Source organism: Arachis stenosperma, chromosome 7 (genome assembly GCF_014773155.1).
Source record: "Arachis stenosperma cultivar V10309 chromosome 7, arast.V10309.gnm1.PFL2, whole genome shotgun sequence".
Classification (NCBI taxonomy): Eukaryota; Viridiplantae; Streptophyta; class Magnoliopsida; order Fabales; family Fabaceae; genus Arachis; species Arachis stenosperma.
The window spans coordinates 8,126,832-8,144,138 of record NC_080383.1 but is presented as its reverse complement, the minus strand read 5'-3'; the positions used below and the strand labels follow the sequence as shown (position 1 = coordinate 8,144,138).

The 17,307-nt window shown below is 29.5% G+C and overlaps 1 protein-coding gene across 1 annotated transcript; it reads left to right on the top strand.

Annotated features, from left to right (window-relative positions):
• Positions 1–4,885: 4,885 nt before the first annotated feature.
• On the top strand, positions 4,886–10,254 carry LOC130942097 (uncharacterized). The gene is made up of 8 exons (XM_057870785.1): positions 4,886–5,263; positions 5,475–5,731; positions 5,819–5,965; positions 6,046–6,141; positions 6,676–6,876; positions 8,246–8,437; positions 8,690–9,342; positions 9,455–10,254. The coding sequence occupies exons 1-8, from the start codon at positions 4,896–4,898 to the stop codon at positions 10,058–10,060; spliced, it is 2,520 nt and encodes an 839-aa protein (XP_057726768.1). The 5' UTR covers positions 4,886–4,895; the 3' UTR covers positions 10,061–10,254.
• The last annotated feature ends 7,053 nt before the right edge of the window (positions 10,255–17,307 follow it).

Genomic DNA, 17,307 nt, shown 5'->3' with positions numbered 1-17,307 from the left:
CCGGTAATGATTAAATTAATCCGACCTTGCACGATTATTTAGTATATTATTATGCAAGTAGTTAATTGTTGTCATCTTTTTTTGTTGTTTAGCAGGTGGTTCCTCTGGAGACCTCTCAAAATATGAAATTTGGTGCTCCAGTTTGTCAGCATGAGCGCCAACAAGCTGGTAGCTGCATGTCTTTGTTAAGCTCATTCGGCAGCAGTTAAAATCTGTTGGAAATGGTTTCGAGTACCTTTAATATTTTTCTTCATGGATATAGGATTTCAATAGTTATTCATTTGTCAGCAATTGTAGATGAAGATGATATTTTTCAAAGACGCAAATGCCAAGTGTGATGCTTTTGTTGTTAGCAACGGGTGGCTTTATTCTCTAAAGATATAGGTATCCAGTGTGTTCGTAATTGTTGCAAGAAACTAGACTTGATTAATTTCAATGAACCAATTTAATCTAGATAAGTTCTGATGCTTTGTTGTATAAGGAGCTTGATTAATTTCATTCGGTGTGCAGCTAGTCGCTTTAGAAAATAGTTACATATTTATCTTTACTTAGATGTGTCGGATGTTCATTTATGTATGAAATTGGATGTTTACTGTAACTGTATACGTGGATGGTTGTTTTCGAGTATTCAACCCTTGTAAACTGTAGCAGGTACTCAAAACAAATTATAGTATATTGGTTCAAGAACAGTGATAATGAAGTCAACACTTATCAGATTCAAGTAATATCAACTTGAAATACAAAAGAGATATCCCTGTACTAAGAAATAGTATACTGGATATTTGGTTCACCATGTATCTAGATAGTTACTTTCATAAGAAAAATAGATGGTCATTTTCAACTCACTCGTCAATGTCATGCTTGAATTCTTTTACACCAACAGATTCACATAAGTTCTAAAAAAAAGGGGATCCACCACAAAAATGTCATCCCAATGTATCATAAATAAATTCCAAAGACTCTAACAAGTAAATAAGGTAAATATTCAAATCTTATCAAGTACGTTATCTTAAGTATGCTAAGTTTTTCTTCCTTTAAACTTTCTCTCTTTTAGCAATTCTTCTGTACGTTATTTCAACGTCCTCGTGCTTGGAGCCGTGAATGGTGATCTCACTTCCTTTTTATCCATCTGATTTATAGCTTGGACTGTAGGAGAATGTATGATTGGATCGCCGTGAATAAATACTCACTCAATAGGTTCTTTGCAATTCAAGTGAATATTCTTTTCAGTTTATAATCAAGTAAGAAAAATTAAAAAAACATGAGACATAAAAATTGTATTCATTCCAGCTGCTAATAAAAAAATAGCAGCCCCATGTAGAGAAAGGAAATTTTCAGCAAGAATTTAACTGGATTTAGAGACCAAATCAACCAATTATAAACACAACAATAAGCAAGGTAAATAGGAATCACACAGCACAACATGTTATCACCAAATTAAACAACAATGGCTACAGCAAAAATAACCACCACAAAATGAATTAAAGTAACCATCCATTTCAGTAAACGTCAGGACTGAATATCTAAGACTAGAACCTGCTTTTCAGCACCATATATGCACTAATTTACGTAGAAAACAGAGACTCTTTTAACATTATCTTTTAAAAAGGTGCTGGCACTACAATCAAATCAAAATAGCAATCTCCATTATGAAAAATGACCATCCAATTGCCTGGAAAACTAACCATCTGACATGTAATTGATCTCATCATGTGTACATCGAGTTAGTAGCAATTACAAAAAAAAAAGCATACATCTAATACCAATGCAACAATGATATATGCAAGTACTAATTAATTAAGGGAAAAGAAATAAAATAAAATCTCCTCGTTTCTAATACTCGACTCTCATTCTACCCTCAATTCCAGCAACAATCCAAGATGCTCTCAAAATCAATTCCAGGAGCATTTAACAATAAAAAATAATCTCATAATATATATAGTGACATAAAAAATTCAAAGACGATCACTCATGAAGATCAAACCTCACAATTTCCCTTTTGTAACCATCTATAAATGAGATAAAAAACTAACTCATAAAGACATAGCAGCAAATACAAAATTCAACCATCCAATCCCCTATCAAAGCGACCATCCAAGTTCTACAAATGAAATTATTAGCAATCCATAAGGAGGAGCACATCCATCAATTACAAACACACCAAACACAACCACATATCATTCACGGTCTATCAAAACAAAGTATCCCAATTTAATAAGTAATTTAATAACCTATTTGGTAGTAATTAGTATAATAAATTATTTGTTATTTTCAATTAAAAAAATGAGAGATGAAACTAGTTAGACAATAGACAGAGCAAATAAACAGAGACAAGGCAATGAAAAATCATAGTTTTGCAACCTAACAATTAAACAACCATAAGACAAGTATGAAAGTTGGTGGAATGAGTTAATCCGACTTCTTTTTCAGAGTTTGAAAGAAATTTACTTTATGTAAAGCTGCAGGTAAAATAAGCTACCATAATTATGAATACATACATATATGTAATTTCTTCTTAGTTACTCAAAACTCATGCATTTAATGAGGCATATTGCAAAGAATGACTTAAATAGCATATTAATAGTAACCTCTGCTATGATATCCTGATGCCATTTGGTCTACATACATATAATAAAAATAAAGAATTTAATCACTATAAGTTGCTTTTGTTCTCTCTTAATTATGGCGTTTGAAAGAGTAAAATGTTATCAATAACAATGATAACAAGAGGCACAGCTAAGAAGCCAAAAAATTTTATTGACAATATGTATGTCATTCCACTTGAATTCAATTAAGATTTTGAATGCCATTATTGTTTACTATCTAATGAACATTAAACCACAGGGTTTGAATGCCTGTCTTGTTGAAGCCTTGAATTTGGGATATTTAGATTGTTTTATTGCTTCCTGATGAGGCACACACCATTTTTTTTATAAAAAAAAGTTTATATTGTGTACTTATGCTGCTCATGTATCTCGAAGTATTAGTTAAATACAATAAATAGAAAAATAATCAAATAGAAAAATTTGAATAATTAGAAAAATTTGAAGAATAACCATCTAATTTCCTAATAAACGGTGAACTGTTGACCATCAGATAGCTGTTTTTCCGGATCAGCTGCACCGCTGCTATGGAGAGGAAAGTGCCCGCGCGAAGAGAACTCTGTTGCTGCTCGGTTCGTCGGTGAAGGCTCCTTGGTTGCGTTCCTGGTCGGCAGCGTCACGCCCGGCGGCTCGGTTGCAGAGACGGCTGGATGTTCAGCAGAGAGAAGCCGCCGTCCTTGATGCCAACGATGAGGAGTATTGCATTCAGGAGTGACCTTCCTCGGTTGCAACTTGAGAGGTTCTCAGGCTTCTGCGTCGTAATGGGTGTGTGCAAAGATTGGGAGGGTTTGGGTGTTGGGAGGGGGGGGGGAGTGGCGAAAAATAAGAGTTGGATAATTTGGGAAAAAAGTAAAAATATGAAAAATTGGGTGGTGTGTTAATCTAAACAGTCATAGTAGGATTAGGGTTATTAATGAGTTAATTCTCTTTATTAATATTAATCGGGCCTAATAAATAGCTCATTTTATACATTATATACATATTTCATTGTCTCCCTAGTGGTTCTCATAAATAATAAAGCCATGCTTATGTGATTCTTCATCAATTTATTTGAAGGATCTTTTTGCAATTATATGCATTCCACACAAAAGGAAGAAGATATCGAAAAACGATTTACACGCAGGTATGTTTTGTACGATACAAACAAGCAAGGCATGTGGAGGTGGACCTAAAAAGCAAATATTGTAAAAGTAATTTATGAAAGAAAATTTTATTTGATTTTTCATATTTTATTTTGGAGCAATATATATCCAATTTGTTTGATGTCTATTTTCACCAAAGACTGCGTAGTCCCTAGCTACCTTAAAATAAATGACAAGGCATTATTTAATTAATTATATATATATATATATATATATGTTTTGAGACAAATCAATACTTGTTGAAGATATTATATATGCTTTTTACCAAAAATAAACATATTCTTTTAGAAAATGATAATATCATTTTCGTTTCTGATGTCATTTCATACATAATTTTATTATATTGTATATTTATATAGATTTATAAAAAAATATTATTAAAATAAAAAAATCTAATCATTTTGTAATGGATATATGAAGAATTAAATTAAAGTAAATATCCGAATATAACACATTCAGACTTGTAGTTTCGAGATTTTTACTTTTAGTTTTAGTGTATGTTGTTAAATCAATCTAAAATTTTAAATGATAATATATACATATATTCACTACAGTTCCAAATCAATGTAATGGAATTAGTTATTAAAGCAAGCTGAGTATGAGTATCCAAAACAAAAGAGTGGTCAACAGTTTATTTTACCGTGGATCATGTGTTATTTAAACTACAATCATTCTAAATATACACTAAAAATAACTACAAAATTCAATTACTAATATAAATAAGAATAATATTTATATATTAAAATTAATCACTAAAATTAATTACTATTTATTGTTTATATATATATTGTTTAACTTATTTTTTAAAATATATTTTATATTTAATATATTTTTTTATTAATGATTGATTTTAATGTATATTTAATATAATTATAATATAAAAAATATATTTATATATAAATATATAATGACTAATTGTAGTAGTTGATTTTATTGTTTATTTTTAGTATTTTTGTTTGTTTAAATTATTCTTGGAGTGCCATCAAGTTAAAGTGGAAGGAAGCATCTAATTCAATGAAGCGCTCGATCTATGATCTCTCTCTCTCTCTCTATATATATATATGCATGGAAGTAATACTACGAAGGAAGTAGCAGAAACATATATAGATATATAAGAAATCATCAGCGTTACCTTACTAGGTTTCCAAACATGAGAGAAGGAGGAGAGAGCAGCGGTGCAAAACCCGCAAGTGGTCGCAAAGCACTTAATAAGTATAAAGCTAGCATACTGGCTCAGAAGACATTGGAAGGCGAATGGGACAGGGTTATGCAGATGTACAAAGATTTTCCGGGGGCTCACACGGAAAGGATCAGCAACGATGACAACAACACCGCCTTGCACGTGGCCGTCGACTTGGACAATGAAGAAGTAGTGATGGAGCTGGTGAAAACAATAATCGAGTATGAAAAAGAAAAAGAAAAAGAAGGAGAAGGAATAAAAGCCCTAGAAGTGATGAATAAAAATGGGGACACAGCTCTACACATTGCAGCATCAAGGGGTTTTACAAACATATGCAGGTACTCTTGCAAATTTATTTCTCCTAGCTTTTGTGATGAGTGGTTTCATAACATGGTATCAGAGTTTTATGTCTGTCCAAAAAATTAAGAGTTCGATCCTTAGTGAATCCCAAAAGTAAAAATAACATAAGGTAAATAAAAGAAAATCAAACAAACCCAAAAAGAGACTCTTGATTTTATGACACTCCGCCTAAAATTATATTTTTAAAAGGTGCATCATTGGAGAGAAAATGGAGAGGAAGCGTTTGTTGAGATTGAAGAACAAGAAAGGGGAGACGCCTTTCTTTCTAGCTGCACTCAACTGGCACAAACACTGCTTTGCTTACCTCTCTGGTGTGCTCCAAGACCTGATGGATAAGGAAGTTGTTGACATTTTACTTCTCATGACACGCGGCTTCCAAACAGACAAAACCAAGAGAAGAGAAGGAGAGAGCATTCTTCACTGTGCCATCAACAGAGAATGTTTCGGTAAAACTTCTGATGAACATTTCTTTCATTGACAATTTCATGTTTTAATGTGTTTCCTTCTTTTTTCCTTCATGTTCGTTGCAACAGATTTGGCTTTCATATTAGCCAGTAAGCATCCTTTCCTTACTATCCATGCCCATAATGGAATCACTCCACTCCATCTTCTTGCCAAAAGACCCTCAGCCTTCAAAAGTACAACCAAACTTTCACGCGGCAAGCAATTGCTCTACCACGGTAACTTAATTAATCACATCATATATATAATATATGTGTAATTTTTATTATATATTATAACACTTTTTTTCTTTCCAAAGTTATACCTGTAGGAAAACTAGATGCTGAAAAGAGAATGAAAAAATACACGGAAGAGATTGAAGGGCTTCCATTATCCAACAACTCAAAGAAAATAGGTAGGGGGATCGGTTCAAGATTTGTATTTTGAGGGCCATATTTTGTCGTACAAAATCGGTTACGACTTAAGAGAAACTATACCAATTAGATATTGCATTATTGGTAAGGTTTATGTTTAGACAGGAATTCACGTGTATTCGTTTTTATTTAAAATTGTTGTAAAAAATAATTAAATAATTTAATATATTTAAAAAATAATATTTAACTATCAATTTTATATAAAAATAATTATACGAGTGTTTATTTAATGTTTATACTTTTTTTTAATTTTTTTGAAAAAATAATAAAAATATATATTTTTAAAATTTATATATAATTAATTTTGTGTAAATTTGATAATTAAAAATTATTAAATAATAATTTAATTAAATTTATTAAATCTCTAAATTAATTTCATCCAAAAAAATTGCATGAGTCTTTTTTTTCGTTTCGGTTGTTAGAAAATGACACTCTTTATTATCTTTTAATTACTCATATAGTATTTATTGTTTCAAATACCATACATATTATCATTGTGGTTAAATTACGTGTAGAGGGAAAGGAGGCACGACGTAGTTGGGTAGGCAAATTACTACATCGTTTGCAGAGACAAAGGGATGAACATGACGAAGAAAACGCATCCAAATACTTAGAAAAACATGGAACTGACGCATTTTTTCCACCAAATTATAATACCATCATAGAATTCATCAAATCGGTATACGTGCATTCTTTCCTCGTCCGTTTGGTAGACGGTATGTACGTGTTTCAATCTCCATGCAATTTTCTCTTTATTTATGTAAAATAATATTATTCATATATTAAAATTAATTATTAATATATGTATTTATATTTTAACATATATTTTATACTAATAATTTATTTTAGTGACTAATTTTAATATACACGTAGCATAATATATTTAGTAATTATATATCATAGATTATCACTAGTTTAGTTAGCTAAAATATTTTTAATTAATTTAAAAATACTGTGTTCGACTCATACTATACCTCTCCATTCACTCAATATATTTTTTAACGTATTTTACTAATGGTAACTAATTTAGAACCACTGTATACGTCTCAATGTCTAATACCTTCCCATTCATTTAACATATTTTATTAATTGGTTTTTGAAAATTATACACTAATAGATTTTGAAAATTATAATAATTTTGTAGAACACAACAAGACTTGCCATCATCATAATCATTAGAATAATTGATTTGTTTTTTAAATACTATTTTGCGTTTTATTAGTTTTCCAATTTAATTGTTTTAGATAAAAAATATTAAAATATTTAATAAATATTAATTTTATTATATCTGTATAGACTGATATAAAAAATTTATAAGCCATAATTTTTATAATTTAAATTTTTTAAATTAAGTTTTGTACAATTATATTTTCTTATATCATCTTTAATAAATTAGATAATTTTTATCTAATTTAATTTAATATTATTTTACTGACTTTTTAATTGAATTTTTCTTTTGTAAGAAAAGTATTCAATAAGTATTATATTAATTTTTATCATTATAATTATAATTTTTTACATATGTTACAGTTAATATATTTAAAGAATTGCATCTAATGAGTTTGATCTTAATTTTCTAAAACTAGACGATATATAAAAATACTAAAAATTTAGTTCTAATTCAATTATTAAATATTTCAAATTACTCAAATCTTAAAAAATACCACTCCAAGATATTTCATAAAATTTATTTATAAAATTATTCATTTATTATCAAATTTTAAGAATAATGATATTTATAAATTTTATTTCTATATAAATGCTATTATGTATTTTTTATATGAAAATTTTTGCCCCTCAATGCCACTGGCATAATCTATTTATATATGTTTGGATATTCCAACATGGTTATTTAACTACAGCGTTTGCTCCATCTTGTTACATAATATACAAAAATGTTAATTGTACACTAAAATTAGTTACTAAAATTAGCCATCAATATATTTGTATATAAATAAATGTATGGTTTAATTAATTTTCAATATGTATTTATATTTTAACATGTATTTTATACTGATGACTGATTTTGGTGTACATATAGCATAACTCCTCTAATGCATTTCTACTACTTGTTAATTAATTAAGGGTTCAAGGAGGTAAGAGGAACAAAGCAGAAGCACGTATGGTGTGGTCAACTCTTGGATGAACTCATGGAGGAAAACCCTTACGACGCATTCACCGGCAAGGGGGGAGATCAACCTCCTCACGAGCCTTTCTCTGAAGATGCAAATTGGGGATTTGACCCTACTGAAGATCTGTACGAGGAAATAGCGTCGGGTATGCTAGCATTCATACATACATGAATATTTAATTGTTTAATGCATGTGTGATGCACAATACATTTACTTTGGATTACGTATGTTAACCAAGTTGTGACTTCATCCTTGAATGTCAAAATATATACTTGCTAGAGATTAAACTTTAAATGAAAAATAATATTTATTCGTAATCTTTTTCGCGTTTAATATAAAAGAAATTAAAATATTATTAAAAGATTGAGTCTCTCACTTTATAAACCCTTCAATAAAGTTGTTCACCGACGAGGAGGGACTTCTTCAAGTTCGAAAAAACAGGAAAAAAATACATTTTCAAGTCCAAGTGGTACAACAGGAGCTCCAACTGATCAAAAGGATGACTCAAAGGAGGGAATAACTAAATCTGGCGACTTGATTTTAAAATGTTGTGATTGCGTTATGTCTAATGTGAAGAATGTAGAAGATTGTGAAAGAATTATTAAGCCAATGCTGCCACAATTACTGATGAAATGCGGCTGCGGTAGAACCGATTGTAAAAGCAATATTGTAGCCGCAATTGCAGTTGCAGATCACAATACAGAAGATACAAGTGATGACAGCAAAAAGGAGACACCATATTTGTTAGCAGCGAAGAACGGTATCATTGAATTGGTGACCAAAATTCAAGAAAAGATACCGAGTGCTATCCATAGCACCAATGCAAAGAATCAAAATGTGTTGCTTGTGGCGGTGAAAAATAGGCAACCCGAAGTTGTTCTGGAAATAAAAAAGAGATCAAAAATACGATTTTGGAATAACTTAGTTATTGGAGTGGATGATGATGAAAACACGTTGTTGCACTTGGCAGCTGAGGGTTTAAAAGGAGACAAGTCTTGGCAAATAGCTGGCTCTGCTTTACAAATGATGTGGGATATCAAGTGGTATCAGGTATTTATCAATTAATCATCATGAGTGTTTTTAATGGTGTGAGATTACTCAATTTTTTTTATATAGTATGACCCAAAATAGAGTCTAATTTTTAATTATATGACGGTTACAGTATATAAGGGACATTGTGCCTAGTCATTGCCACTTCAGAAGCAACAAGGATTCAAAAACGGCAGCTCAAATCTTCAATACATCACACGAGGGGCTCATCCAAGAGGCTAGTCAGTGGCTGAAGGATACATCGGAATCTTGCTCTGTGGTGGCAGCTCTGGTGGCCGGTGTTTCCTTTGCCACAGCTAGTAATGTCCCCGGAGGCTACGACAACGGCCAGGCACCACTAGAGGGACAACCGGCGTTCGAGGTATTCGCCATGGCTTCTCTAGTTGGACTGTGTTTCTCCGTCACTGGACTCATAATGTTCCTTTCCATCCTGACCTCAAGAAAGGTGGCGAATGATTTTCAAAGGAGTTTGCCACTGAAACTCCTTGCAGGGCTGAGTTCTCTGTTTGTTTCCATCATAACCATGTTTGTGTCCTTCTGCTCTGGCCATTTCTTTCTTGTTAACCATAAATACAAGTCAATCCTGTTCCCTTTATACGCTGCCACTTCCATACCCGTCGCTTTCTATGCCTTGGCTCAGTTTCCACTCTACCTTGATCTTCTCACAGCTATTCTCACTACAATTCCAACTACAAGTGATGTAGGTGAAATTCTGTGATTTATTTACCGAGATATATAACAACTCATTTTATAGAGAATCAAATAATTCCGTGTGGTAGCACATGCTCGCACGTGCATGTCAATTTGTCATGTTGGTCTGGTGTTGCTTAGCTTGTGCTAATAAATTATTTTTCGTTTTAGATATGTGTGTTTATCTATTATGAGATCAGAACTTCTGATTTATGGTTAATGTGTGATGTTAATGAGAGAATAATGAAAATTTTAATCTTTAAATTAACAATGTTTGGGAGATACTTTCAATGTGACAAACATGAGGACGATACCTTCATGTCTTTCCCTACACATTATTCTCTCTACTTACTTATTTATTACTTGCTTGACAATTGTTAGTTTTATTAAACAGTTTAATTTTGTGGTTTGGGAGATACTTTCAATGTGATAAACATGGAGAAAGATACCTTCATGTATGGTTGGAAGCGAGCCGAGCAAGCTCAAGCTCGGCTCACAAAATTGAGCTTGGCTCACGACTGGACTTATTAACAATTGAGTTTGTTTTTTAAGTTTAAGCTCGACTTACCAAAAACTCACGAGTTGGCTCGAGCTCACGAGCTGACTCAAATAAGAGAAACATAAATACATAATCTATAATTCTATATCAATAAATTATAACTTATATATTTTAAAAAATATTTGAAAAGATTAATTTTATATATTGTTTATCTATCAATAAATTATAAATTTTTTATTTATATCCTATATTAAAATTATATGTAAAAAATAAATATAAATATTAAATAATTAAGATTGTTATAATATATATAATCGAGCCAGCTCACGAGCTAATGAGCTGAGCTTATCCAAGCTCAAATTCGGCTCATTTAATTTATAAGCTCAATTTCAGGCTCAAACTTGGCTCACCAGCTCACGAGCTTAGCTTATCGAGCTGTTAACGAGTCGAGCTCGAGCTGACTTGACTCACTTCCAGCCCTACCTTCATGTCTTGGCTAATTTTTTTTGAAATGGATAAATATGATGTGTTATTAATTGGTGTGGATAAGTTGAGTATTTTTTTAATGTGGAGATAAAAAATTTAAAAGTCTGATTTCATAATGAAATTTTATCAATATACACAAATCTGTCTTAAATTTATAAATTAAAAAAATAAAAAAATTATAAATGCAAATCTGATTTTTATATTTATAATTTAAAAAAATAAAAAAAATCATAATCACAAATTTAAATCAGATTTGTGTTTATAATATCACAAATCTGAGAGCCAACAAATTTGTGATTTTTTAAATCTAATTCTCCGATTTTTTTTTCTTTCATAATTTTGTGATATTTTTTTTTTATAATCTATCAAAACACACCTTCTTCTCCAAGATTAAAAAGCATCATGTCTTTCCCTACACATTATTGTGTGTACTTACTTATTGCATACTTGACAATTGTTAGTTTTATAAAACAGTTTGAAGTTCGTTTTGTGTATTATGATTTTAAATAATGTTATAGTAAAAATGAAAAATAATTTAAATGAATGGTTAGAAAAAATTGCTAGTTATATTATTAATAAACTAATTAAGAAGAAAATATAAAGATATTTGAAATTTAATGTATTTCTCAGTTGATTAAAATGAGTATTACGATAGTTTATTTATAAGTGTTTTGAGTTGACATACATTATAATTTTTGGATGATTTTGCATAGATATTATTTTAGATGTTTTTAAATATTAACCCATATATTTTTAGATATTTTTCATATTTTGATTTATTTCTTTAATTTTTAAATTTTTTTATCATAATATATAGATATTTATTTTTATAAAACAATATCACGAGAATTCTAAATTTTTTTACAAATGTATGGCATGATTAATAGCAATGATTAACGGCACTGAATTGATGATGATACAAATAGTTCTTTACTTCATATTGGTTTGGTTACTTTGTTACTTGGTAGTTTTAATTTTGATACCAAAAAGAAAAAGAGAAAATGAATAAAAGATAAGAACCTAAGAAGAAGAATATTGCTTTAAAAAACAGTTCGGATATATGAAAGGTACATATAGAGGCCAAAGATGTGAAGAAACTTAAGATTTTCTTTGTTTAGTTTTTTAAAGTTCATTTTATTAGTCGAGCACAATCCATACTTAATATATATATTGTTAAAGTATGTATTATTTGAACTACAAAAATGTTATGCCTTCTAATAATCACAATATTAGATGAGTCATTTGCGTCGAATATGATAAACCCACCAAATTAAGAGTATCATCGGAGCCGAGAGTTTCATGGAAAAAAGCGATAGTCATGCTTAAATTTATCGAAGAGAAATATTATGGCCAATTTTTTTAATTAATATTAGTTCATATTTTAAATAGCATGTTAATTTTTATACTATTAAAATTTAAGATTTAAAATTTAGATTAAAAATTTAATATTTATGGTTTAAAATTAGTTAAATATGGCCAAAAATGATATACACCAACGCAAATCAATAAGGGCAATAAATTTGTGGTGCTATTAATCATAGAGTCATTATGCGATAAATTTTTGCAATTATATGCATTCCACCCAAATAATGGTAAAAATGAAATATAAAATAAAAATTGGCGATAATTTTAAACAACTTCGCACAAAAGGAAGAAGATATCAAAACACGATTTACACGCAGGGATGTATATTATACTATTGTATAATACCAACAAATCAAGGCATGTGGAGGTGGACCCAAAAAGGCAAAAAGTGTAAAAGTAGTTTATAAAAGAAAATTTTATTTGATTTATCATATTTTATTTTGGAGCAAATATATATCCAATTTGTTCGATGTCTATTTAGTATTTTCACCACTGCGCAGCCCCTACCTTAAAATATGTTTTGAGACATATCAATAATTTTTTCTTTAAAGATTTTATATATGCTTTTCACTAAAAATAAACATATTTTTTTTAGAAAATAATAATACCATTCTCATTTATGATAATGTCACTTCACACATAATTTTGTTATATTGTACATATATTGACATAAATTTATAAAAAAGTATATTTAAAATAAAAATGATAATATCCCTTCTCTAATTTTTTACTTTTAATTTTAGTGTTGTTAAATCAATCTACAATTTCAAATGATAGGAATATACACAATATATATAATCACTACAGTTTAATTTCAAATGAATGTAATGGAATTAGTTAAAGCAATAAATAGTTCTTTCCTTCACTTTGGTTTGGTTGCTTCTCTGTATATAGTTTAGATTTTTGCTACGAATAAATAAAAATCAACAAAAAGAAAAAGAAAAAAAAAGAATAATATTGCTTTAAAGAACACTTCAGATATATGAAAGGTACACATCACGGACCAAAGTTGTAAAGAAGGTGAGAACCTCTAAGAATTTTCCTTTTCTCTATTTATTTTTTTTAAAACTCATTTTACTAGCTAGTCAAGCATAGGGACGAATGTTAATTATGGCAGTGGATGGTCATAGCCTCCCAAAGTTATAAAAATTATTAGTTATATCTAGCTAGAATTATATATTATAGGTATAATTAACTTATAAATTCAATTTACCAAATGCACTAACTTAAGATTGTATGCTTTCACAGATTTTAATTGGGAAGAAGACTTAGAAGATAGAACTGCTATTGTGTGTATTTGGAGAGTAATTTAGTGTCTTGAAAAAGTAACAAACAAGATAAAGTGAGCAGGAACTTGAGTTAGTTAGAATTAGTTTTACCAGCTGTGATTAGTGTATGTTTGAGCTAATCTCAGTTGACATCTCTTATATATACGACCAACTCAGTGTAATCAATATAAAATAAATTCAATCACAATTCATACTACCATTCTGTTTTCTTGTAACACAAGTCTGCTATATTTTTTCTTTCTGTTTTATTCTTCACTTCTTCAAGACTCATTGAGTTATATTGATGCAGGAGCAAGTAGAGTTAGTAGGTTAATTATATTAGTTAATTGTAATAAGGGAATATAAGTCCCATATTATTTAGGATAGTGAATTCTGTGTTATGTTTTAGTCTCACATTATCCAAGTCATGAAAGCTTTTCCTTCTTCCACTAGTATAAATAACTCATGTATCCTTTGTTTATGAAATAGAAGTTGAAGTTTATATTTGGATATGAAATAAGCTGTGTGCTTATTTTTCTCTAGGCTTTTTGAGAGTAAGAGGCTTATTTTTCTCTAGGCTCTTTGAGAGTAAGAGGTGCATCCTTGGTTTGGTCGATCAAGGTGGGTTCATGACTATTTTCACCATAGTGAGAAATCTAGTATATCAACATAGTGGGTTATTAACCTCGCCAAAATTGGTGACTCAAGTGATGTCCCGGCAACAAATATAATATTATCAAAACTATTATTAGTACACTAAAATTAATTATTAGTATATTTATTTATAAATATTATATAATTTAATTTATTTTTAATATATATTTATATTTTAACATTTATTTTATATTAACTTTAGTAGTTGATTTTAGTGTAGATGTAATGTAGTCTTATTTTATTTATTCTTGGCGTGTATCTCATCAAGTAAAAGTGGAAGCTAGGAAGCATCAGATCCCTAGATTCAATGGAGTGGTCGCTGCTCTCTCTCTCTCTATTATATAAAGAGAAAGTAAATCATGATGAGCATAGCGAGTTTGGAAATATGGCCGCAGAAGTAGGAGAGAGTAGTAGTGGTGGAGAAAGGCGGCGTGAGAAACTAATAAAATATAGAGCTGGGAAGCTAGCTGAGCGGACATTGGAAGGCAAATGGGACAAGGTTGTTGAGATGTACACAAAATACCCGGGAGCTCAGACGCAGAGGATCGCCGAGGACAACTACAACACTGCCTTGCACGTGGCCGTCGACTTGAAGAAAGAACAAGTAGTGAAGGAGCTGGTGGAAGCAATCATCAAATTCGAGAGTAGAGCAGAGGATGAAGAAGCCCTAAGTGTGCAGAATAAAAACGGGGACACCCCGTTACACCTTGCAGCGTCAAGGGGTTTCACAAAGATATGCATGTACATCATTGGGGAGAAAATGAAGAGGAAGCATTTGTTGACATTGGAGAACAAGAAAGGGGAGACGCCTTTGTTTCTAGCTGCACTCAACTGGCACAAACACTGCTTTGCTTACCTCACTGGTGTGCTCCAAGACCTGATGGTGATGGATAACGAAGTTGTTGACATTGTACGTCTCATGACACGCGGCTCCCAAACAGACAAAAGTGACAAAACCAAAAGAGGAGAGAGCATTCTTCACTGTGCCATCAACAGAGAATGTTTCGGTATACTAACCCACATTCATTATTCCATATTTATCCTTTTCTTGCTTTTTTTTAGAAGTAGATAGTTAAAAATAGTCAAATAATTTAATAGATTAAATTAAATTATCATATAAAAATTTTTAACTATTAATTTTATATAAATCCCCCTTTGTGTAAAAATGTTGATCTTAATTTTGACCCTATTTTATATGTTGCAACAGATTTGGCATTCATAATAGCCCGTGACTGCACTTTCCTTACTATGCATGCCCATAATGGAATCACCCCGCTCCACGTTCTTGCCAAAAGACCCTCAGCGTTCAAAAGTACAACAAAACTTTCATTCCTCAAGCAAATGCTCTACCACAGTAAGTTACTCACATCATATATACGTGTATTATTATTATTATTATTATTATTATTATTATTATTATTATTATTATTATTATTATTATTATTATTATAACAACACTTTTTCTCTTTCCAAAGTTATGCCAGTAGGAAAACTAGATGCTGACAAGGAAATGGAAAAATACAGGAAAGAGATTCAACGGCTTCAATTATCCAATGGCTCAAAGAAAATAGGTACGATTCAGTTCAAGATTTGTATTCGAGGGCCATATTTTGTCATACAAAATCGGTTACAACTTAAAAGAAACTGAATCAAATAGATATTGCATTCAAATAATACTAGGAGGATAATAATCTAAAGTTATCTTATTTAATTTAATATTTATAATTTTATACATATATATAATATTTAATATATATTATATAATAAATAAAAATAAAAATAAAAATAAGACAAATTATAACCACTTTTGATTTTCTAAATTTTGACTCTCAATCATCTTCGTTGCATTATTGGTAAATGTAGTTATCTCAAGGTTCATTTAATTTAAGTTAATTTATGACTCCATTATTTTTATTATACCCATTCTTTATAGATAATGCTAAAAAAATAATTATTTAATTTAATTTAATTTAATATTTATAATTTTATATATGTAATATCTAAAATTATATGTTTATTCTATTTAAAACTTTCTATTTATTTCAATAATAATTAAAAAAATAAAATAAAAAATTTAAACTATTTTAAATCAATTTTTATTATCTTTTAAATATTTTTTGTTTTTTAAATGTTTATATTCTACCATAATTACTGAATTTCAACTTCAAATTTATATACTGAGTCCTTAAATCTATAATATTGAACATTTAGTTTGTCAATACAATTGTTAAGTAGAAAAATAATTATTTTAGTAATTTATAATTATCATATGATAAAATCAGTTATATTTTATAAAAAAATGAAATTAATTTCTCCAATAATAAAATAAAAAAAACTTTATATTAATAAAAAAGAGTTGTTGAGTACGATGCCAAAGGAGTTTTTGATGTTTGGTAAGCAAAAATAGGTAAAACTAAGATAAAAAAAAAAGACAACGTTAGAGAGGCTAAAAACGGTTAACTTTAAAAAAAAAAAGTGGTATTATTTTAACATTAAAATTTTTATGACTTAAAAATCTAAAGTTCAAATGTTTTATATTTGGCATGGATAAAAATATGTAAATTGAATTTATTTGTAAATTTTATAAATTTACATTTTAATTAAATTGAATTTTTTTAAATTTTTATAAGATTTAATTGTAATTAAAATGATTCGATATTTTAAGATATAAAATGTTCTTTTTATCATCTAAGTATTAAAATAATACTGACAGTTTGACTGAGATTTATTATTAATATTGTGGTTTGATCCCAATCGATCATCAGCTGCTAACCGACTCTACTGTCGAAAGACCACGAGCCGACTCAAGTCAACCACCGGCCATTCCCTGGCTTATCATCGATGGCAGTGGTCAGATAAAGACAGGTGGTTCAATGATGTTGATAAAAAAGTGTATAATAAAATAATAAAAATATAAAATTAAATCATTATATCAACTTTTAAATAAAATCAATCCTAATTGTATATAATTAATTCCAAATGCAAGGTCATTTCAAATTAAAA